The sequence below is a fragment of the Hibiscus syriacus genome, unplaced genomic scaffold (assembly GCF_006381635.1).
Source record: "Hibiscus syriacus cultivar Baekdansim isolate YM2019G1 unplaced genomic scaffold, ASM638163v2 tig00110206_pilon, whole genome shotgun sequence".
In the NCBI taxonomy this organism is placed as follows: Eukaryota; Viridiplantae; Streptophyta; class Magnoliopsida; order Malvales; family Malvaceae; genus Hibiscus; species Hibiscus syriacus.
In genome coordinates this window covers 2934973-2960600 of record NW_024062627.1, presented here as the reverse complement: position 1 = coordinate 2960600, position 25628 = coordinate 2934973, and the positions used below count along the sequence as shown (strand labels likewise).

Genomic DNA, 25628 nt, shown 5'->3' with positions numbered 1-25628 from the left:
GATTTGTTACTATTATTATTAGCTATAAATGTCACTAAATATTTTAGCCACTTGCATTTTGGTTACTAATTTTTAAAATTTGTAATATGGTAGTTGAATTTTCAATTCATTTCATTATGATCACTTTTGTGCTTCTATTAAGAAATAATGATATTCTTTTACCAGCATTATCACCATCATTTCATCTAAGTTTCAAACACCACAATCATGAACTACAACCACCATTCACAATCAGATCAACCCCAAGCCACCGTCATCAATCTCGTTCAGTCACTATGCACAACTACAACCACCAAAAACAATAAATAATAAACAATAACAAACTAATAAAAGAAGTAAAGAAAAAGAAGAGAAAAGGAAAATTATTCATTACAACTTTGGCGAGTTTCTAATGAATAAAGTGGTCGTCAGTCAATCCTAAAGGTGTGAAGACTTTGTTTGGTCAAAAGATTAATATAATTTGTTTCCAAGCAGGTCTAACAATTGACAATGGCAGATTAAAAAAATAACTTATATTTTTTATTAGAATTTTAATAGATTAGAAGTTGATCCGATGAGTTTGAATCGATGAAGAACAAGAGAAGAGGAATAATAGGAATAGTTTGGTGATTTTTTTACTAAAGAAATCACTTAACGATGATAAAAATGACAATAAAATGAGGAACGATGGCGTTCAATTTTAGATCTAAGAAACTTAAAATTTTGGGGGAAGAATATGACTTTCACATATCATATCAATATTTTTTAACTATAATTGATGGTAGTAACCATAATGAAAGTAAATTAAAAAAAAATCAGCAATTGTATTATAAATTTTAAAAGTTTGATGACTAAAATACAAACCCTAAAAAGTTAGATAACCATTTAAATATCAAAAGGGTTATTTCGTTAGAGTTCCCAAATTCTGAACTATATTTTAAATTGATCCTAAATTGTAAAACATTCCGATTAAATTATTAAACTACAGTAATATTCCAATCACATTGTTAACTATCAACTTTGATGTTAAATATTAATATGGATTTAACGTACTTTCTTTTTTAAACGGTGCAGCTTAATAAATATACCTAAACATATTACATCTAAAGCTAATATTTAACATCAAACTTGACGGTCATACTAGGGGGAGGATTTAAGGACCAATTTAGAACTTGATTCATAATTTATGGACGATGACAATTAATCCTTATAGTTTGTTACCAAGATGACTCAAAATTGATGTGTTAAAAATAACAAAAGTAAAATGTAACTAAATAAGCCTTGTTTTTGTCTTCGTTGAAGAGTGTGGGTACCCTAGGACAAATTCGATAAATCATCGAAAAAATAATTTATTAATAATTAATTATTTAAATTATTTAAAAAATTTAAGATACTATTTTTCTCTTTTTATATTTTTTTCTCCTCAATTGTTTAGGAGAATAGCACCGATGACCTTTGATTAAGTGGTTATCATCTATATTTTGTCATAACTATTGGTGTTTTTTTTGTCTTTTATATTATTTTCTTTCTAATTTTTTATTTTTTTTGATTTAATAAATTTTATAATTTTCTAACAAAAAAGATGGGTTTTCTCTATTATTGTAGCACGCTTTCCTCGCTTATGTAATATATTTTTTAAGGTTAGATTTGATGATATTTCGTTAGTTGGCGTTTATTTGATTATTTTGTCAATCTATCTCTAATTTGGACGCCCATACTAATTATCTCATATTGATTGGTGTTCACAATAATCCTTAATAGATCGCGCTTGAGTTGTGATAAGACCATTTATCAATGTTTTATCATCGTTATATTCATTTTTATGTCAGTTTTGATGGTGATTATTTGTTACCGTTAACGGTGGTGTTTTCCGTATTTTATATTGTTTAATTAGATTTTTTACTTTTTTTTTTGTTGATAATCCTAGTTTCATTATTTAAGGGTTAATTTGTTTGTTTGTTTTTATGTTTGCATTAGTCAACTTTAGTTTTTGTCGTGATTATAATTTTGTTGTATTTCCTATTTTTTATTTGATAAAATTAATTGCTCTAGTTTAGTTAAAAAAACGATTTTTAATATGTTTATAATCTAAAATTAAAATTATTCATTCAAATATTTTCAACGAATAAGGTGAAAATATTAAATAAATAGAAACCTACTTATTACTTAAAAGGATAATGTTTTTAATATTTTCTATTTCTTTTAAAAATGAATTTAATTATATTTAATATTTTAATTCTAAATAAGATATCAAACAAATTTATAATTTACACCTAATATTTTATTAAAACTTTTAACACTTAATTTTTTAATTTATCGAACATCATCTTAAATTATAACTTTCTTAAAATAATATAGTAAAAGAGCTCATTAACAAAATAAAAATTTCATTTAATAAACGGTACAATAGTTTTATTCTCTTTTTTCTCTCCAACTTTTTATTCAATATATTAAGAAGGATGAACGATATTCTCAATTATTATAAGGTAAAGTATTCAAATGGTCCTCTAACTATAGGACGATATTTTGTGGAGTCCCTTGATACTATTTTGTTTAGTCATTCGACTATTAAAAATTATAAAATGGTAGTTCAACTATTCATAAGTTCCAAATTCATCATTTTTTTTGTTAAAAAATTGACGATCTTCTGAGTTTGACGTTAGCTTACTGTTGGGATATGATAAAAGTCAATCCAAAAATCGTTTGAGTTGTATTTTATGGATTAAGTCTCCGTTAACATTATGTCGTCTAGTCAGTGCTTGAAACAATATGTTGTTGAACTAGTGCCTGAAAGTACTGACAGTTCTACTAGACATCATTAAAATATGGTTTTATTATAATGCAATTAGTATGTTAACGTCCAACTCAAATAGCGTCAAATTTTTAATATAAAATAATGAATTTATAACATACGAATAGACGAATGACTATTTTGTAACTTTTAATGATTTGGGGCTCAACAAAACACCACTCTATATTCGAGAAATCATTTTATAACTTTTAATAATCAATGAACTCAAAAAAATAACGTACTATAGTCGAAAACCATTTGTATACTTTATCCGTTACTGCATTAGTTAATCTTAAAAAGTAATTTAAACCAAACCAGATGTATTTCATTTGTAAGTTTGATACTTCAATCAATTATTCAATTGTAAATCATTTTTGTTTGTTTTGCACCTCGTATTGTTTTAGCCATCCAAATGAGAGAAGAATGTAGGGATAAATTTCACCCACATCCTTGAAGTTTGATCCTAATTAATCTTTAGCCCACTAAGTTATTAATGATGTTAAAGAAATTATAAAGAGGGTTTGACAAACAACTTATAGCTGGTAGCTGATTCTAGTAGCTGGTAGCTGATTCTAGTAGTTGGTTTGACCAACTGATTTGATTAACTATTTATATAAAAGTGTTTGGTAAAATTTAGTTGATAGTTGATATGAGTAAAATGACAAATAAGGGTATGATACATTTAGTTGTTAAGTACATATATGTTTTATAATATTTTAGTCTTTATTGGGGCGAAATTATTCGGGTAAAATGCTTTTGACAATGAATTGAAAATTTCTTAAGAAAATTAGTTAATATTTTTAAAAATTTTGAATATATTTTTTAAATTTAGTATTTACAAATATTAAATTTGTGAGATTAATACATATTATTAACCTTGTATAAAATATCAACAATAAATTTATTTTTTACTTTCATGTTTTTGCTATATTTTCTTAACATATATGAAACTGTGCCTAGTATGACAGAGTTGGGATAAAGAAGTTCCAGCTGTTTTGTTATAACATATTAGTTGACATCTATAAATTTGGACATGAATTGGGATGAGTTTTATTTATCTAATAACATATATCAAATTGAAACACTTTGTTTACTAAAGCAGTAATTAGTCAAACAAGCACAAGTGCAAACTAATGTTAGGTAAAGTAATATTTTTTAATAATATAGGAATAATATCTATTTAAAATATTTTTATTCATTGACGACGTACGTACACCATGTAGACACAATTATTCTAATCTAAAATCTTAAGAGAGAAATAATACTTTCTTTTACTATTAAAATTGCTTGATAAATTCAGGTAGAATAATATTAAAACTTCGCCATAAACAAAATTTTAATGTATAGAGGCATAAAGACATTTCCACTAGTCACCCCAAAATAAAATAATAATATAAAAACATTTATCTCAAAGAGCTTTTGAAATATATTTTATTGTCATCAACGCAAGCCTAATAAAATAATCCACCGCTTGACGACTTTGTATTAATTTCTAATTCTTTCATCAATTCCTACATAACTAATCAACTAAACAATTCCGCCTTGTGATATCATCAGTGTTAACTAAAAACATTTCATCAATTAATTTCATAGACTTTATGGCTATCATATAATAATTAATGGACCTCCTTTTTTTTAATTTTTTAATAGTAGAGTTTTTCTTTTTATTAACAATATATGGTTAGGTCTTGAGTTCAAATAATTATATTTGTATACATGATTAAATTAATATATATAAACGATAATTCCTCTCACCCCACCTCACATCCCAAACCCATGTCTTTAATATATATATATATATAATGATCATTAGCATTATTGTTATAACAAAGACATTTTCATTTAAAAACCTTTTTTAGGAAAATGACATAAAAGCTCAACAATAATGCAAGGGAGATTAATATTCCATCACATACATACTTATCCTGGAGAGATTTTTAAAACAAAAACCATAGTGCATTTGCTCATAAATTACTAGTTAATATAGTTGTCTTAAGCTGGTAATTCAAATAAATTATGAAAAGGCGGTTGGTCGGTTGCCAATGATGGGGTGCCACTTAAGGCGTGTAGGGCCATAGTGGGTGCCGGCGAAGGCTCATTTTCCTTAACCTGCAACGTATTGAGCTTAATATAAATAGCTTCTTTCCACAATTAAAACTCTCCCAGAGAAAGGTGTAGATAAGCACAAATACAAGTTTGTTGAGTCATCTTCTCTTTGGTTTTAGGAGCCGAAATGGTTAAGATAGCTTTCGGTAGCATCGGTGATTCCTTTAGTGCAGGGTCTCTCAAGGCTTATTTGGCCGAGTTCATTGCCACTTTGCTTTTTGTCTTTGCTGGTGTTGGATCGGCTATTGCCTATGGTAACTTTCATCTCCCTACCACTTTGGAATTAACTAAAATTAAGGCTGTATTCGGCTTGATTCGATTTTTCAATAGAAGATGAATTGAATTATCTTTTGTAGTTTTTTAAAAATTAAAACTGAAATTGAAACCGAATGACATAAAAATCGAGGTCTTCAGTTCGATTTCGATCAATTCAGTTGGACGGTTTTTTATTGTTCATTGTTTTTTCAAATTCAACATCCAAAGAAAAAAAACTTAAAGCTTGAGCCGAGTGCAAACATTTAAGTTTAAACTCATACAAAATATTATTAGTTTTAACATTTTATTTATTTAAGTTTGTCTTATAATAAATTCAAAATGAATTTGTTCTAAATAATTAATTCTGTTAGATTTCAAACAAACGATTTTCATATAGAAAAATTGAAATCGAATTATAAAATTATATTTTAAAATTAAATTTAAATCGTAAGATGAAAAACTCGAATTGACTTAAACCACGTAGTTCAATTCATTGATTTTTTAATTTTTTCGATTTCGTTGCTTAACCCTAACTAAAAGGTATAAACACATTCTGCATATCCTTGTAACTTAGTTTAGCCTGAAACTTGGACTCCATACTTAATATATTAAAAGTGAAATCTTATTGTTTTAAATAATGAAATTAAATCTTAAATTATATGATTTAGTGAAATAAGATAATACATCTTTTAAACAAGGATAAAAATTTAAATTCTGACATTATAAATTAGGAGGATCATTTTAATATTAAACCTTTATAATATCTAATACGAATTATATATGATCATAATTAACTACAGTGAATGCTAATCTTTTATTTATTTATTTATAGGGAAGCTGACGGCTAATACAGCACTAGACCCGCCAGGTCTGGTGGCTATAGCGGTGGCCCATGCATTTGCCCTCTTTGTTGGGGTAGCCATTGCAGCCAACATCTCCGGTGGCCATTTGAATCCTGCCGTCACCTTTGGGTTGGCCGTTGGTGGAAACATCACCCTCTTAACTGGCCTTTTCTACTGGATTGCCCAATGCCTTGGCTCCATCGTTGCTTGCCTTCTTCTCCAGTTTGTCACCAGCGGATTGGTAAGTGATAACTTTATCAATTTAACACATGTCAACTCTTTTACTAAAATCCGAAAATTCAATCCGATCAACTGAATTTAAATATAATTTACTTTCATTTAGTCATAAAAAAATGTAACTGAAATTTATATAATCAAAATTAAAATTGATCTAACATCCAAAATAATTTATAGTCGATAAGATTATAACTTAAAATAACCTATACAAAGATGATTTAAATAAATAAATAAAAACAGTCGGAGATGAATATAAAATAATATTTTTTCGAAAGATTCTTATCATTTGATATTGAATGTTGATACACCCCTACAGAGTTATGCTTGAACATGAGACCTCAATAAATTACAATAATTTCTTAATCGTCAAGTTTGTTTAGTTCGTGCTATTTACATCTTATTATTAATCTTCAATTGATTGAATGTATTGCAGAGCGTACCAACCCACGTCGTTGCTGCAGGAATGAACGCCGTGGAAGGTGTTGTAATGGAGATTGTGATAACATTTGCCCTTGTCTACACCGTCTATGCCACCGCAGCTGACCCCAAAAAAGGCTCACTTGGAATTATTGCACCCATTGCAATCGGCTTCATCGTGGGTGCCAACATTTTAGCTGCCGGTCCATTTAGCGGTGGTTCAATGAACCCAGCCCGTTCTTTTGGACCTGCGGTGGTCAGTGGGAACTTCGCTGATAACTGGATCTATTGGGTTGGTCCATTGATTGGTGGAGGATTAGCTGGGTTGATTTATGGTGATATTTTCATTGGTTCATATTCCCCAGCACCAGCTTCTGAAGACTATGCTTAAATTTGAATGTGGAAAACTGTTGTTTATGCTTTGATTTCTTTTTCTTAATGTTGTGGGTGTTTTTCATGAATGGTTAATAAGGAAATGTAAATAAACCTAGTTGGCTTATGGATATCTCCCTTTATAATCCTCCATGTCTAATTTATTCTTTTAAGAATTCTTTCGTATAGTTTAGGTAATTTTCGGTTAATCATTTTAGTTTTTATGATCCAATTAAATTAGATGAAACAGAGATATATAATAAGTCAAATAATCTAAAACGGGTTGAAGGGCAAAATCACCCAGGTGAAAACAATGTTGTTCAAATAAAGATCACCTAGTTCATTCTTTCATTTAAGGTATTTTCTATGATAGATTGAATAAAACGCATGGATCACTCGACGTCTTCATAAAGACGTATGGAAGAATAGACGTCTTCTCAATGTATGGCTCTAGGTGCGTAAATGGTGATGTCGTTTGTTGGTGTCCTTGAACTAGAGGAGGAGTTGGTCGGAGATAGCAGACCTTATTGATGAAGCTTGAGATTGTTGGTGTCCTTGAGCTGACGGAGGAACTGATTGAAGATGATGGAGGAGCAGGCGCCATTGATAAAGCTTGGGAAGACAATACAAAGCATAATACGAAAAGACGTATCTTTCGAACATTTTTCAAAAGAGGTCAAATGATTCCAAAGACACTTAATTGAAACTATAACATTCATGGAATCTGGAAGAAAAAAAAATTCTTAACCCCCTATGTTATAAAATTCATTTCCCCACAACATTATCCCAAAAAATTTGCTCCGGTTGAAGGCATGCACATGGGCGTGCAAATGAGAATTACATCTTTATTTCAAATGATCTGGGAATTGATTCCTTTAGATGATGTGTGAAGTGATTGAGTTAGATCTGCTTCAGACTGAAGTTGAACTGAAAGCTGGCTTTTGTCATTGGGGTGTGGGCAGATAACTTTTAAAAGAGTAAAATACATGTTCAGTATCTCAATTGCCACTTATGTTTCATTCTGGTCACTCAACTATTTTTCATTTCAAAATCATACCTAACGCTACATTTTGGTTTTGTTTTAGTCACCCATCATTAAAAAAATTAACGGTGATATTGACGTGTGATCAAAAGATAATGTTATGTTATCATTGAAAAATTCTAAAAAATATCACATCAACAGGTCTATTACTTTTGTAACGATGAGTGATTAAAATAAAACTAAAATGTAACGTTAAGTATGATTGGAAATAAAATAATAGTTTAGTGACTAAAACGAAATAAATAATTTACTGAAAGCTGATTTGCTTTCACTGTCGTGTGGGCAGATAGTTTTGGAAAAAGGGTTATGGCGAGTGGATGTCCTTTTTCAAAAGGCAAGCAAGTGGACATACTTTTTTTGCAACCCAACTACAGTTTTAAGCCTTATCATTTCATTCATCTAAGAAAAATTTGGTTTTGTTAGGGTAGGGAAAGAGAGGCAGTACTCTCTAACTTTTATTGATTAAAATCTGTAATATTCTCAATTGAGAATCAGGGTATATACAACAAGAGATAGAGCTAACAACTCTACCAGAAGCACCCTAAACAATCCCCTAGCTGTACTTAGTATGGATACAATCTTTTACATGTTTTAATCGAATTAATCAATTCAATTGAAATTTAATTTAATTTAATGAATTAATCATAGAATTAAATATTGAATCAATTTTTTAAAGTTCACTTAATTCAGTTTAAAATTAATTAAGTAATCGAATTAATAAAAAAATATTATAATTATATCAAATCTCCTTATTCAGCATAATTTCTTTGACAGATTTAAATATTTATTCTAAAATTTAATCCTGTCTAATTACATTATAACATAAATTTAAACTCTACTATTTGAGAGGTACATCTACTTAAATATTAAGGTTTGATAAACCTTTTTAATGACGGGAAATCAGCTAATAATATCCGTTATTAAGCTTTTGTTTAACCTAGTGTATTTTGAAACTTTTCAATTACAAAAGGTAAACTACATTGGTGATCCCTTTTGTTTTTGGTCTATCTTATTTTGGTCACCAATTTTGAAAAAGTAATGTTTTAGTCTCTCTCTTTTTCATTTCGTCTTATTTTGGTCACTTCCTATTATTTTGCTGACGTGATATGTTGATAAAAATGATTAAATTTTAACATAACCACTGAATTTTAGATAGAATACTATAAAATATCAATTTGACCTTGAATCCATCAAAGTTACAGTTTTTATATAGGAATTGAGATAAGATCAATCTCATCGAATACCAACAAGATATTGAAGAGCCCACCTTACTAATAACAGTCAAGAATGAAGAGAACAATGATGCAAGCACATGATATCTTGACAATGGAGCAAGCAATCACACATGTGAAGACAAAGAGGCCTTTGTGAAACTTGATGAGAAAGTTAAAGACAATGTTTTATTTGGAGACTCCTCGAAAGTCCAAATTCAAAGAAAATGAACAATTTTAATTTCTGTAAAGGATAAAAATCATAGCATTATTATTGATGTTTATTGTGGCTAAAGCTAAGAAAGAGTAATATTTTGAGTTTCAGACAATTCATTGAGAATGGTTATGAGATTCATATGAAGGATTGTTGTCTTTGATTAAAAGATCAGTATGTCAATTTGGTTGTTAAAGTATTAGCGTTCAAAACAAAATGTTTGCTTTAATTCTCAAGATAATTGAAGCAAAGTGCTTGAAGACCAACGAGAAAGATGACGCATGGTGTTAGTATATGAGATTTGGTCCTTTTAATTTTGAAATAATTAAGATGCTTGGTGAAAAGAAGATGGCTAATAGAATTATAACCATTAATAATATGAATTATGAGACATGTCTCATACGAAAACGTGTAAATTTGAATTTTTTAAAAGAAATAACATCAAGAGCAACCATGCTCATTAAACTTGTTTATATTGATATATATATATATATATATATATATATAAACCAATCACTTCGACTACATTAGTAAAAATAGACATTTTTTTGTTCTTTATTAATGATTATGGTAGAAAGAATTGAGTTTATTTCTTGAAGTATAAATTTAAGGTCTTCGGTATTTTTAAAATTTTAAAGCTCTTGTTGAAAACAGAAGTGATTATGAGATAAAGTATTTTAAAATATGATATACGAGGATGATTTACTTTTAGTGAATTCAATATTTTATTTATAACGAGTTCTAAAAGTTTTTTATTTATTTTTATTTTTATTAGAATTTTCCGTTTTGTTAGAATTTTTAATGTTTTTAATTATACATAAAAAGGTATTTTTAGATCACGTGAATCTTTTCTTAATATAAATGATCTATTAGTTAACATTATAACAAATTGAAAGTTAGAGACTAAACTGATTGAAAAATAATAAAATGAAAAAAGGGAGAATTTCATTATAATATTACAGTTAAAATAAATATTATTATTTTTTATTGCCATAAATATTAATTTTTTTAATTATATAAGATCATTTAATTTAATGTATTAGAATTATTTAAATAGATAAGGCGAGAACAGCTATGCATCTGTATAACTGTACTTAATATCGAACATCTAAAGTTGCTGAATTTGACTTTATTTCTTTGTTAGGTACCTCTAAGAAGTTGATTGATGTTCTGTGTCATCATCAGAAATAACTTGGAAATGACCACGTTAATTTACTCTCTTAATCACATAGCATTGAAGTATCACAACTCATTGAACCGTCTCAGTAATTAAAATGAATTTTGTTTTCGTTTGAAGTTTTGGATTCGACTAGTTGCATCTGTAAGATGTATATCCATGATTAAAAAATATTTTAAAAAAAAATACTATTTTATAACCACTCAAACTATTTAAAAAAGAATATCACAACTAGTTAACCAAATGAAAATGAAATTTAAAGCCAGAATAAGCTAATCTAATCTTTGATCGTTTGTTAATTTGGACAATACACACAAATGAAAGCAAAAGGCAAACAAATGAAGAGTCAAGCACAAAGACAAAGCTTTGGGTCCCGACCAGAGCAGAAGAGAGCTATGGGTTTGAATAATTGGAGGTGGTTTTAGTAAGAGAAAACAGACGTGAACCTACCATGTAAAATCCACGTGAACTTCGTTTATCTGTCTGGGAACTACCAGATAAGCTTTGGGACAAGAAATAATCAAGTCCACACGGCATTTCTTTATTAAATTAAAATTGATCTTCCCTCTAAAATAGTTAATTTGTTAGGTTTGAGCTAGCTGAGAAAAAGCTACCATTCATAATAAGGAAGAAAACTGAAGTTTTCTGTCATCAACATTAATGTTATGGCTTCAACCACACGTATAACAAATTAGCTTACCTTATATATTAAAGTCTCATAATGATGACAAGATATAGATATATATAAATTTAGTGTTATTTTATGCCTAGACCTCCCATTCAACATAATATACGATCTGAACTCATTAAGCGATTTCAGTAGTAAAAGAGAGTATTGTTTTTATTTAAGTCTTGGGTTCGGGCTATTACGTCTGTATGATATGTGCATATTCATTATCAATTGGCTAAGAAAATTTAGAACATATACTACCTTATAATCACCTCATACTAATAAAATAACTCAATATCAGACTTGATTGAGTTCACTCTAGCCAAAACTATTTGCTAATAATCTAATCATAAGCCCTTTTCTTGGACTAAATATGCAAATAAAGGTCGAACCTTTCTAGATGTTGTTTGTATAAGTATCTAACCTTTCAAAACGGTTAAATAAAATTTTAATATGTATAAATAAGCATCTATTTTTTCAAAATGGTCAAATAAGGGCCTAACGTTTCCAAATATGTTCAAATAAAGTCCTAACATTTCCAGAAATAATTTATTTTTCCTTTATTATTTGAGTAGCTACAAAAAATGTCTTATTTGAGAACATTCGAAAACGTTAGACCTAAGGATGAAAAGAGGATAGAACATCCAGGGGCAAATTGTCGAACTTCAAACTTGACAGGGACCTAATTAAGAAGTATTTTAACCAAATAACAGACAAGCTTGATTTGTTTAATTTCAAATTTTAGAGGAACCTAATAAGTATTTAAACAAAAATAGGAGTTGGGGCTTAACTTGAGTATTTTCAAAATTGATAGGATTTAAAAAGTGATTAAATGAAAATAGGGGGCATGGCTTGAGTTAAAGTAACTTCAAAACTGTTAAGGCCTTAAAAGGTAATTTCACCAAAATAATTGAGGAAGGGGAGAGATGGGCTCCCATTTGCATGGTAGTTTTGTCCTTGGTTATACCTTTATTCAACATTTTGAAAGGTTGAAATCTTATTTGAGGAGATTCAAAAAAAGTTAGGTTATTATTTGATCATTTTCAAAGGTTAGAAATATGTGAGTAATCTCTAAAATATTAGATATTTAAATTTTGTTTGATTTACGTACACGTAATATTTATTAATGGCTAAACTACTAAAAGAACCCTTAAACTAATTTACTTTTATCAAATCAGCTTTTACCTAAATAAGTCCCTATACTTTGGTTCATTTGTATTAATCTTATTTCAAATGAAACCATAGACTTATTTGGATACGAGTTAAAGATTAAGTGATTGTCACTTAAAGTTTTAGAGTTTATTCGAATGTAATAAAAGTTTAAGAGTTTGTTTTAATAGGCGAAAAGATCATAATAATATATGGATTTTGACTGAATATATTATATGATATATAAATTTTGATTTTCCTTTAATTTCCTCAAGCTAAAGCTTAAGGTTAAGTTTTTTAAATAAGATCCGAGATTTAAGTCATAATACTATAAATAAAGTCATTCGAGTCGAGAGAATTATATCATTCCCATAATAAACTTATACACTATATAATCAAATTAAAATCAAATTTAATCTATATATAACTAAAATTAAAATTTCATATATATAATTAAATACCACATCAAAATTTTATAATAAATAACTACTAAAGTTAAATTTTTTATTTTTCTTGATCCAAATAAAAACAATTAATTTTATTAAAAAAGGAAAAATTCAAAATTATAATTAAGGTTTACAACTATAAGCGTAAACTAAACATATAATTATGATATTTCTTATAACCATAGACACAATAAATTAACCACTTGATATCATACAGACCATACAACTATAAGGAAAAGATTAAAAGCTCATCCAAAAAAAAACTCGAATAAATTATAGATACAAATGGATATGACTACATCATCAAAAGAATCGTAAAAGAGGGTCAAACTATTGAAAAACCACAAACAATTGTAAATCATAGTCGAATGTTGTGAGAAAACTATATTCGGACGCAAACCTTGTACCCAAATTCAATAAGAGAATCCAAAACAAGAAAAATCAATATGATAACAAATAAGTATTAACTTGATTAATCAATGTGACGTCAAATCTAACCCTGAGAAAATTAATAAAAAAGAAATGTCAAACGATCGATAAATAAGATATAAAACGTGTCAAAAGACAGAGAAAAGCTTATCATAAAGGTATAGAAAAACATATCATGAAAGTAGAATTATTAAAAAGTAAAAAATTAAAGAAAAATAAAGATATAATATACGAAAATAGATAAAAATAAAATAAAAAATATTGATGATTGATAACTAACACTAAAATTGATATAGCTTCCTTACAATAAAATTACAGAAAAATGGACAAACGGGGACTGAAGTAAAAACCCAAAGAAAAAGTTAAAATTTTTATTATACATTAAATAAAAATAATAATATTTAACCACCCAAATAAAGTGACAATGTTTAAAGGCGTATTTAATATCACCTAAATGTTAATCAGATGGATAGGATAGCTAACAGTAACAGACAGTGGAGTCGTAGATATACAAAATAGATAATTTGCGGCAAACATCCATTGGAAGCATCAAAACCCACTGACCAGTGAAATAGGGCATTGGTTAGCACAGTCTTTTTCTTTCAAAACATTAACAAACCGATAGCGACATGGCCACAATGAAAGAAGAGACGATCTTTATTCTTTTCTTATTAGTATTATTAAAATACGAATTAGACCTTAATTTCATGAAATATTAAGAAACAATCACCCCTTTATCCCGGGCACATGTCCCTTAAGCTAATCTTTGATAGATGGTCGAATCATTATTTCTGGTCCTTTTGTTATTCTCAAATATTAATTTGAATGCCTATACTTTGGGTCTCGTGAATTCTGTTTTGACTACGAACCATACCTGAATTCATGGGCGGTTCAAAGCACTAGACGTCGATATCTGTCGCAGTTTAATTATTTTGTCAGTCACTGTTCCATGTTGTGTTTTCTTTAATACTGTTCTTCTTTGTATACAAATACTACACTTTTTCTGGTTTCAAAAGCCAATAACTTTTTTCATTTACAGTTCAATTCAACGCCAAAAGTTCATGGAGATGGAGAGTGGGGTTTTCTCGGCTTGGGAGAGTGGATTTTTGTCGGAAGATGGCGATGGTCAACTGAAAGCAGCGGCATCACTGCCATTAATCCCTCAGCCACAAACACCCAAGGAGCCCATGGAGTTTTTGTCCAGATCCTGGAGTTTATCCGCGCCGAAAATCTCCAAGGCTCTTGCCCAGAAACACAAACAATTCGATTTCGATAATGTTAATCAAACTTCATCTCCTGATTCCTTTGTTGCACCACAAATTGTAAGTGATATCTTGTTCTTAGCACCAGAGAATTAAATTGCGTTGTAACTATCGCGATTACAAAAGTATGAATTATTGCAGTCATTATGAATATTACCATTATGCAATAATGGATTCAAATTATACTTATAACATCTGCTATTCTGATAGTGGACGCTATTTAAATCTCAACTTAGCTTCATAGGTATGCCCTTTTTCTTCTTCTTCTTCAACCTCGAATCCTCAGAGTCCTTGGCTTTCCGTGGATTAAAAACCGAAAATATTATCCTTTCTTCATAGATTTCTTTGCATATTTTAGCTTCTGTTTCTACTTTTTTCTGATCACAGTTTTAGATCCTCTACTATGTTAAAATTGAATATTTAAATTATGTCATGTCATAATTTAGCCATTCTATTTTATAATATTATTCATATGTATAACTGAGTAATAATATAAAAATGTACATATCATTTGAACGGCTGCATCAATTTAAATCATCTAATAATATTATAAAATCAGAGAGGTGGAACTATGCTAAATTAAAATAGAGGAATTTAATTTCAAAATCTATCATGATAAAGGGACTAAAACAATAATTAAACCCGCTTTCTTCCCTGTAAAGACTGCTAATTTCTTTGAATATGGTTGGATAACAGATTTCAAATTTCTCAGCCATAAAGTTTCATTTTTGAACTTTACTGCCTGGAAAATCCCATTGTTTGTTTTTTTATTTCCGTTTCTGTAGGCAGGGAAAGTGATGAACTCAATTAACGCTCGAAGAACAGGAACAATTGGGAAATGGTTTCATCACCACAAGGAATTAGGAACCAGCACGGTGAAGAAGAAAGATAAAATGCGTGCAGAAAATGCTCGGCTGCACTCGGCTGTTTCCATTGCAGGACTAGCCGCAGGCTTGGCCGCAGTAGCCGCCGCCGGATACTCCAATGGCGGCGGCGGAGCCTCCACGGGCTCAAAAATGAGCATGGCATTGGCATCCGCCACGGAACTTCTAGCATCCCATTGTATCGAATTAGCCGAGCTAGCCGGGGCTGACCATGACCGAGTTGCTTCAGTTGTTAAATCAGCAGTGGATATTCAAAGTGCAGGTGATTTGATGACTCTCACTGCAGCAGCTGCAACAGGTAAGAACAAATTCAAAACCAACTCCATATGAATTTCCACACTGTTTCTTTTTGGGTAAAGTACATAAATGGTGTCTTATGGGGATATTTTTTTTAATTCTCAACTATTAAAAGTTATCAAATATCCCTTGATTATAGGGTATTATTTTGTTGAGTCTTCTTATTATTAAATTTTATAAAATGGTGCCTCAATTATTTATAACTTCCAAACTCAACATTTTCTGTTAAAAATCAGATAACCGTCTGAGTTGTATATTAAGTTGTTGATTGATATATGATAAAATTTTATATTTGAACCATTTGAGCTTTATTTTGTGGATCGACTCTATGTTTATATTGTGCTGTCGAGCCAGTGCTTGAAACATTATGTTGTTGAGCCAGTGTTTGAATACAAAGACGGTGCCAATAGACATCAATAAAATATGATTTTATTATATTTGAGTCAGCAGATTAACGTCAAACTCAAACAGTCGTCAACTTTTTAACAAAATATGACTAGTTTAGAGCACATAAATAATATGGGGATCGTTTTATAACTATTAATAGTCAAAAGACTCAACAAAACAATATCCTATAATTAAGGGATCATTTTGTAACTTTTAAAAGTTAGTATACTCTACCCTTTCTTTCTTTTTTTGTCCCAAGTTGTTGATTTTGTAATTTAATGCGATGGGTTGTGAATCATAATTTAGCCTTGAGAGGTGAAGCAGCTTTGAAAGCAAGATTACCCAAAGAAGCAAAGAAAAATGCAGCTATAAGTCCATATGAGAGGAGTTTGATAGAAACTCATTGGGCTGCTGCTGCTGCTGGTTTTCATGCTCAAATGGACCAGAATCCTCCATGCCAGGGTGAACTATTGCAACACACACGAAAAGGTGGTTCATGAAATCCATTCATATAATTTCAGATTTAAATCATTTTAGGTTCGAATTATACATCCGAATCACTAGTTACTGCTATTTTCAGGTGTCTTGAGAGGGAAACGGGTGAATGTCTACATCAACAAGAAATCTCAGGTACCAAAAAGAAAAACTAATTTGACGTTTGCATATTGCATGTTGCAAGCTCTCACAAAAGCTATACCATTGTCAGGTCATGATTAAGCTCAAAAGCAAACACGTTGGGGGAGCATTCGCCAAGAACAACAAATGTAAGCACTTTTGAGTACAGCTTTACAAAAAGCAATTTTTTTTGCACAGGCATCGTGTACATAAATATATGGATAAAATACACAAATAGTCCCCGACTATAGGATGTTGCTTTTTTGACTCTCTGATTATTAAAAAATTATAAAAAGATCACTTAATTATAGGGTGTTGCTTTGTTGAGTCCCTCGACAATTAAAAGTTATACAATGGTCACTCGACTATTCATATGTTCCAAATTCATCCTTTTTCGTTAGAAAATTAGTGGTCATCTGAGCTAGACATTAACATGCTGACTATGATATGATAAAATCTTATCCCATAATCTTTTGAGCTTTATTTTGTAGATTGAATCACATTTATATTATGTTGCCGAGTTAGTTCTTGAAAGCAACAACATTGACAATAGACATCATTAAAATATGATTTTATCATATCCTGATCAACAAGTTATCGTCTAGCTCAAACGACTATCAATTTTTTAACGGAAAATGATGAGTTTGGAATATATGAATAGTCGGGTGACTATTTTGTAACTCTTAATAGTCTAAGGATTCAATAAGAATGCCCTATAGTCGAAGGATCATTTTGTAACTTTCAATAGTCGGGGGGCTCAACAAAGCATCACTCTACAATCGGGGACCATTTATGTACATTACCCTAAACATATATACTTGAAAGGTTTTTTATTTTATGAAATATTTAAATATCATGTTACTAATTTACTTATGTACTAGAAGGTATTGTTTATGGAGTGTGTGATGAAACTTGTGCATGGCCATATCGAAAAGAAAGGGAAAGTTCAGAGTCAGTGGAGCTGTATTTTGGGGTGAAGACAGGGCAAGGTCTTTTAGAGTTCAAGTGTAAAAGCAAGATTCATAAGCAGAAATGGGTCGATGGCATTCAATATCTGCTGCGACAGGTCTGCTGTGCTGAAGCAGCTGAGCTTTCTATGGAGTCTTTGACTATTAAAGACACTGTATAATCGTAATAATAATATTAATAATATTTTCATAGTATATAGTTCGTGTATACACAACGAAATTTGGTTTGTTTAAATTATGGATTTTATACGGAAAACGAGGAAAAAAGGAACTTTCAATGTGTGAGCAATGAAACAAGTGCTTGAGGGTTGCACGGGAAGAGGTCCCTTTTGCGAGAAAGAATAAATGAATTTTATGTCAAATTGATCATAGTAATATGATCTAATTAAAGTAAAATAATCAATTCATTCAGTGGAGTATAGTACAAGAATGAAAATCATGATTTAGCCATTCATGATTCGGATTAATCCAGCCAGGGTCTCAATCATTGCATCTAAAGTTAAGTTTGTTAACATTATTTTTCTACAAGTGTTATAGAAAACTACTTTTGAATTATTTAATAATATTTACAAAGAATACTTTAAAAAAGATAAATAATAATTATAGACGTGATGTTGGAAGTTAAATATATATATATATATTTTAAAAATATTTTTAAATTCTTTAATATTATAAATATACATACATTTAGGATCGTTGGATGACTAAAAATAAAATGTTGTGAAAAACTTCTTGTTCATTTTCATATGTATATCTTCTTATTTCTTATTGTTAATCTCAAACGTCAACTTCCTCCCATCTAATGGTTCTAAATCTTTATAGAACTAAAAAGTTTTGCATTGTAGAATTTGTTCTTATTCCTATTAAAAAAATGTCAATTTAAATTATAATAAAAATATATAAAAATAATTTTATTAAAAAATAAATATATTTTAATAATTGTACATGTTTTACGAAAATATAAGAAATTATAAATATTTTTATGTAAAAATTTTGACGTGAAAATATATAAATTTTTTAAACTCATAAATAATTTATTAACCAATATAATTATATCTTAATAAAAAAATATAAATTTATAAATTATAAAATAAACACACAATAAAATAACAAAGGAAAGTTAACAGTATATTTGGCTCCAAATATACCATTCCAAACGTAATAGTTAGAAATTTCATCTTCTACGTTTAGCTTGAAAACAATTTTCAAATACATTTTTTTCCTCCACAAATTATCTATTTAATATTACTTGTAACTCTAAAAATGCTTTTAGCCTCAAAAACATTTTTGAAAAATAATAAAAAACGACATTAAGTAATAACGTACCTTTTTAGTTTTTAGAGTAAACTACATATTCAGTCTTCCACCTATTCATACAATTTTGTTTTGGTCATAAAACAATTTTTTCTTTAAAATCATACTTAAACGTTACATTTTGATTCCCTTTTATTCACTTGTCGTTAAAAAATAAATAGAACTGCTAATGTGATAATCTTTTTACTTTTTCAATTATGATATGATATTCTCTTATGGTGACACGTCAGCATCACTATTAATTTTTAAAAACAAGTGATCAAAACGGAACTAAAATGTAACGTAGATATAATTTTCAAAAAATAATTGTATGACCAAAACGAAATCATAAGAATATATGAGTGACTAAATACGTAGTTTACTCTAGTTTTCATTTTCTTATCCCAAGAAACTGGCAATGAAAAAAATCTGGGATTAAAGAAACGTGGTTTGTCGCCCACCAACCAGTTGGTTAGCTACAGCTACTTAGTTTTTGATGTTGGACATAGAAAAGGACAAAAAGGGGAAGAAACAAGATAAGGAAAGGAGAGGGTGCAATGCATTTTGAACCACAAAAAATGCAAGATTTTCGAAAGCTGGCATTAGAGATTTTGTCCATCTTGTGTCTTAGAATACAACGGTCCTGTTGTCCTCGAATGGTAACACTCGCAGATCACAGTACCATCTCAAAGCCTTTGCAAGACATTGCTTCTCAAGGTTCTCTGATTTTTGCACAAAACTCTGCAAATTGTCTCTATGAGTAACTCTTTCAACCTGTCATAAAATGATACATTAACATCATTACCGACATTGAATTGCCCTAAAGAATTCCCACTTTAAGATTTTAGATGCTCTGTATTCACTATGTTCTATCATTTAAGGGTGTTTAATATGTTGGCATGGTCAAGATGTCATTAGCCAAATAATTTGCAGAATATTATGGATTAATAAAAAAAGGGTAAATTGTACATATGACCACTGAACTATTGCCTCTTTTCATTTTGATAACTGATTTTTTTTTTAATTTTATCAATCAATCCACTTAACTATTTAAGTTTGCCAATCAAACCACCAACTGTTAACTTTTAACGGAACAACTTAAGTGGAGGTTAAAATATCTGGTATAATTACACAATTGATCTACAGTATTTACACATTCTATCAATTTTATCATAATTTCAATTTAATAAATTTAATCTCCAATTAAATGTACCAAATATTATGATTGAATTGATAGAATGTGTAAATATTATAGACCAAATATGTAATTATACCAAATAAATTGATAGAATGTGTAAATATTATGGACCAAATATGTAATTATACCAGATATTTTAAGTGCCATATCAATTGTTCCGTTAAATTTTAACGGCTAGTGATTTGATTGAAAAACTTAAATAGTTAAGTGATATGATTAACAAAATTGAAAGATCAGTGGTCAAAATGGAGATGAGCAATAGTTTAGTGATCATAGGTATAGTTTAATTTAACCTAAAAAAACCCTTCATCTAAGTCGAGACAAGTTAACTTCACAAGCCAAAGCATGTTCAGACCACTGGAAATTGCACTTTCAGCTATTACTTGATGTTCAAGAAACAACGTTTAGTGCCGCGGTAAATGAATCGAATAATACCATTTGTTCGATAATAGGCCCCGAATCGAGTTCTTCGGTTACGAAGTGGCTCGTTGCACCAATTAACTTCACACCAGCATCAAATGCCTGCCAACACAGTCTAAAAAAATTAACATGCATCTAGAGTTAGGAAAGAAGCATAATGTGGTCAATAATCTTCAATTACTGATGGATAAGCAAAAAAAAAAAAAAACTCACCTGTTTCGAAGGATTCCAACCTTTAAATGATGGTAAAAGGCCATGGTGAATGTTAATTACGTCCTTCCCATATGTCCTCAAAAATTGACCAGATAAAACCTGCAAAATATACAGTTATTTTCCAGCTTCTAAACATATAGAACTAGTTGATTCATTCGAATACACCTGAAATCTGTGTACGTTACATAATTGTTTAGTATAGACACTGCAAGATTCAGCAAAAAGTTTAATTCTAGTAACCTCATTTACCTGCATGTACCTGGCAAGTACCAGCAAATCGGTATTTAGAACCAACTCCAAGATTTCCCTTTCTCTTTTATTCTCCTCAGTTGTTTGCAAATAATGATATGGAATATTATCCCTTTCAAGAAACCGCATCACATGAGTGTTTGGACCCCTATGATGATTACTGCCAATACAATTGATGAACACCAGAATCTGTATTTAGAATAAGGATTACTTGTGTGAAAAGAAACGATGGTTTATCTATTACCTTATCACGCAAGTAATATCGACCGGTAGTCTTCCTTCTTGCCAACCATAGAGCAAATCTACCAGGCAATGGTCCTAGAGCAAGATAAATATGGTTCAATCATGCATGGCATCAAACAAAATTAGGAGAAAAGAAAACAAGTATACCTGCTTCGAAGCAAGAATGGCGATTTTTAACTTAGGGTCTAGAGCAGGGACCTTGAAAACAGATTTTATAGCACTGAACATCTTTGAAAGCTTGAGGAAATCTTCATCCATTTGGTTTCGAGGCCATTTGACAGGGTCGAAAACGAACTCACTGCAATTTTGCACACAAGAAGACCCAGGTCTAGTTATGGTTGACTCAAAAACCCTTCTGCCACAAAGTACAGTTACCAACACTATTGAACATACAACACCGTTCTTGGACATTCCCAAACAGGCAAGGTGTGATTTAGAAAACAATTTAGATATTGTTGATGATAACAATGTGTTATACGTCGGTTATAGGCAGTTCATTCCTTCTGGTTTGGACTGAAAGTTGCAGCCAGTGTAAGAGGATCGGCCGAGAAAAAGTATAATGAAGAAGATGAACGGTTCAAAAAGTTCGATCCCTTATTCAACGTCAACAGAACAGATTTTCCAGTAACTATTCAACATTCAAATGCTCCAATGATCCGATATTTGATTCTTTCAGAGCATGTTTCATAATGATAAACTAAGCTAGATGAGTTGGGCATGAATTGATGGCCACCCAGACTCAGGCCGTCTCTTGCATTCATCAATGAAAGACAAGTAGCATTAAATTCAAGGATTTGAATATCATTTCGTTACTGGAATAGCGGCCGTCATGCAATGACTACAAATAACACCCGTCATGTTGCAATCACGATAAACACAATACAACCAAAAATATGACTGTAACCGCAATTGAAATCCCTGATTAAATTAGAAAAAGTTAGACCATCGAACTTTGAAATAACCTTACCTTCTGGAATAGAAAACATTCTTTTTGGGAGGGACGAACACATCAGCCCCAAGTATGTTTCCCCCTCTTGAAGCAATACATTCAGATAGCTTTGCAACTATCCCAACTGCATCCTATGACCCACCAAAAGCAAAATTCAATTACAAATAAGTCAACAAAGGAAAACTTGGAATGTGAGAGAGGGGAAGCATACAGGGCAGTGGAAGACGTGGATGCCATAGCCAAGAGAAGGAGAAGAAGAGGGATCTCCGGGTAATTTATAAGAATTGAAGGACCTCTTTGCAAATCCAAGAAAATGGGAGAAGCTTGAAGAGACTCGTCTTGGGAAAGTCATATCCTAGAATCTCACTTCACGCTGCATACCCACCACCAAACTACATATGGAAAGGATACGCCATCGCACTACAACAGATGAATCCTAACCGTTAAACAATCATCAACTCCTCGGCTCTACCTACTATATTTTGCTTTAAATTACTTTACTCAATTTATAAATTTATTATAACTATTTTATTTTAAATTAAGAATTGCAACCTGTCATCTATATGTTTCTAATCAAAATTACGCTATATTGTATATCGCATAGTATTATTTATATCATTAAATTTTCAATTTTTTTATTATAATATATAATTTTCATTTTAATTTTAATTGTATCACTGAATCATTATCTATTTGATGAAAAGTTAAAAATAAATTTTGACAATATATTTTTTTTCATCGTGGGAAAGTGGAATGATCTCCATCTTCTTACCATTCAAGTTCAATTGGTGTCCGGGAATGAAAACTTGGCCTTACCCTCCGCTCACCCGAAATATATACATATATATATAATATCTTCTCAAAATTTAACATAGATGATGTCTTGACCTGGTCTTCATCCCATTCTGATGTTTTGAGTTCAAATATATCATCATTTAATTGATTATAATTAACAAAATAGAATATTATTTTTCTATTTTTTATGACATGGGAACTTGCTACATCATCAATTTAGTTTATGTGGATATATCATATCAGTATCTTTATCCACATAGAATTACTTAGTCGAGATGTGTTGATCATTAATTGATTAACAATTTTCATTTATAGATGAGAACTTTTGTCTCAAAATAAAATATTAGGTATTGAATCGGGTTAAAGTGACTATATTATCAACCATTAGGGGTGTTTATTGTCATTATCTCGATTGATAATACACATAACCCAGGGACCTTGTACAGAAGTTGACTCGTAAACTATGCAATTAATCGCAGATGACCACAACCCTTACTTTTGTGGTCCCTAGTTTTAGCTCATCATCAAAAGCGGATCGGAGCGGACCTGACCAATCCAATCACACAACTGAGGATCCAGTTTTTCTAGACGAAACCGGAAATCACATAGCTCGGAATCTCTGTTTGTATTTGTAAGTGCTTTCCAGATCTCAAATTTCCACAGCTAAGATCTTTCTTTGTTGTTTCGAGTTGTAAATTTGTATTGATATGGCTAATATTGGGTTATGATTGTGTGTGGTATAGTACAGAAAAAGAATGATAGAGGTGGAACCACCGAGCCCGTTAAGATATATGCTCGGAGCAGTGATCATAATGATCGGAGTCGTATTGCCCGTCGGATACACGATGCTCCGTAACAAACGCGACCCTTCCTCTTCCTCGTACTCCAAAGGTGAGCCTTTACTGCTCAATTTCCATTTCATTCGAAGATAAATAGTTTCTTCTTTTCAATTTACAATAGCATGTTGCAAATTAGATATACATTTATTCGGATCTTGAAGGCAGTTTAAAAGATTAAGCAACTTGATTTAAATGGAATTTATACATATTTTCAATTCATGAACATTTTATCGATATACTTGTGTTTGGGCATTTCAGGAACAAAGTTTTGATATAGAGATTAAGGTAGAATACGAGGAACATTGGAAGGCCCCGCAGACACAAAACTGTAAATGGATTAATAAACCTCACTTCTTTTTTATTATGTTAGTTGTTTAGATGTTAATCCTTCAAGTTGATGAAGATATGTGTTGGTTTATTTAGATATTCATGAGCTTTGATTAGGTTTTCAATTTTAGGTTGAATCGAAAATGTTATACTGTACAACTTAAAAAGCTATGCTCTTGATAACATCTTCGATTGTAAACCGATTTCTGTTGTTTTTTAATCTTACTTTATCAAGTTGTATTTTATACTCTCCATGTTTACATTCTTCCATGTGCCCCTAAGAACATCGATCTTTTTGTGATGTTATGAAGATAATGGCATCATGATTTTGTTCGTTTCATGATGGAAATGGCTCCACTTTGGTTCATATACATGTGCTTTGGTTGAAATGGTGGTTGGATATTGTTAGGCTCTTGTATGACTAGGGTTGGATTTTACTGCTTAGTTGATCAACCAAACCATAACATATGTCTTGATGTGGAACTCGGTTCTCATAACATGCATTGATAAAACATTGTTGGTTTTGGCAACTTATGTGAAAACGTGTTTTACATGGCTAAGTAAAATTCGATTCGGCTTTAAAAATCAACATTTTTACTCGATTCAAATTGATTTCAGGTTGTAATTTCATAAACTCGACTCGAAAAAATTTCAAGTTCAAGTCGAGTTATAAATTACAACTTGAATAACTCAATTTTTTTAATAATTAGTGGATTGATTTTCAAGTTCGAGTTATACATATATCATGTATAAAAAGATATGAAGATGAATATATATAATCATATATAAAACCATTTAAATTGAAATTAAATAATATTATAATATTTATAGGTCCCCTGCTTTGTTTTGACTTTTGAATTGATTTTGTAGATTCGTAGCGGTAGATTGTAGCATACAAATATCACGGGATGGTTGGCAACACATTGCTTACTTGAGCATTTATAATCAGCATATATAACACGCAAAAACATAGTATCCGTCATACTCTGTAAAATTCCCACTGTTTCAATTTGTGAGCTCAGCTCATTATTCCTCGAACTACCTGTGTAAGTGTATAAATGAACAAAGCGTTTAATGAATCGTTCATGAACCATTTATATAATATTTTTTTGTGTTTGTTTATTAAGTTAAATAAATAAGTATGAATAAAATTTTATGCTCATTTAATAAACGAAAGACTACAAATAATATTGTGCTCAATTCATTTATATTCACAAATAATCTCATTATTGACTCATTTATAATTGTTTATCGACTCGTTTATAAGTTCGTTCCCTCATTTCTTTTATTTTTTTATTTTTTAAATATCGGCGAAAATATAGACTAAATTGAACATAAGATAAATTTAAGAG

At 30.2% G+C, this 25628-nt stretch overlaps 4 protein-coding genes across 6 annotated transcripts; 3 read left to right on the top strand and 1 right to left on the bottom strand.

Moving 5' to 3' along the window:
* The first annotated feature begins 4945 nt into the window (after positions 1–4945).
* On the top strand, positions 4946–7076 carry LOC120113420 (probable aquaporin TIP-type). Its single transcript, XM_039134598.1, has 3 exons — positions 4946–5130; positions 5964–6214; positions 6644–7076. Exons 1-3 carry the CDS (start codon positions 5004–5006, stop codon positions 7016–7018), a joined length of 753 nt encoding a protein of 250 aa, XP_038990529.1. The 5' UTR covers positions 4946–5003; the 3' UTR covers positions 7019–7076.
* Positions 7077–14099: 7023 nt separating this feature from the next.
* On the top strand, positions 14100–18071 carry LOC120113418 (VAN3-binding protein-like). 2 transcript variants are annotated; one of them, XM_039134596.1, is made up of 7 exons: positions 14100–14271; positions 14377–14659; positions 15385–15781; positions 16474–16656; positions 16748–16797; positions 16874–16931; positions 17664–17753. In XM_039134596.1, coding segments are annotated over exons 2-7 (951 nt in total). In that variant the 5' UTR covers positions 14100–14271; positions 14377–14398; the 3' UTR covers positions 17666–17753. The 2 variants fall into 2 exon arrangements, with proteins under 2 accessions (XP_038990527.1, XP_038990526.1); XM_039134595.1 differs by having other exon boundaries at positions 14103–14271; positions 17667–18071.
* Positions 18072–19668: 1597 nt separating this feature from the next.
* Positions 19669–22715, bottom strand: LOC120113419 (formyltetrahydrofolate deformylase 2, mitochondrial-like). Its single transcript, XM_039134597.1, has 8 exons — positions 22527–22715; positions 22334–22446; positions 21514–21664; positions 21368–21441; positions 21124–21283; positions 20875–20973; positions 20677–20763; positions 19669–19817 (listed from the first exon to the last, which is right to left on the bottom strand). Exons 1-8 carry the CDS (start codon positions 22665–22667, stop codon positions 19671–19673), a joined length of 972 nt encoding a protein of 323 aa, XP_038990528.1. The 5' UTR covers positions 22668–22715; the 3' UTR covers positions 19669–19670.
* An 838-nt stretch (positions 22716–23553) lies between these two features.
* Positions 23554–25306, top strand: LOC120113431. Of its 2 annotated transcripts, XR_005515301.1 has the most exons (4): positions 23554–23741; positions 23854–24001; positions 24208–24277; positions 25147–25306. XR_005515301.1 is itself a non-coding variant. In XM_039134608.1 (3 exons), the coding sequence occupies exons 1-3, from the start codon at positions 23590–23592 to the stop codon at positions 24219–24221; spliced, it is 309 nt and encodes a 102-aa protein (XP_038990539.1). In that variant the 5' UTR covers positions 23554–23589; the 3' UTR covers positions 24222–24449. The 2 variants fall into 2 exon arrangements, 1 of the variants encoding a protein (XP_038990539.1); XM_039134608.1 differs by lacking the exon at positions 25147–25306 and having other exon boundaries at positions 23859–24001; positions 24208–24449.
* The last annotated feature ends 322 nt before the right edge of the window (positions 25307–25628 follow it).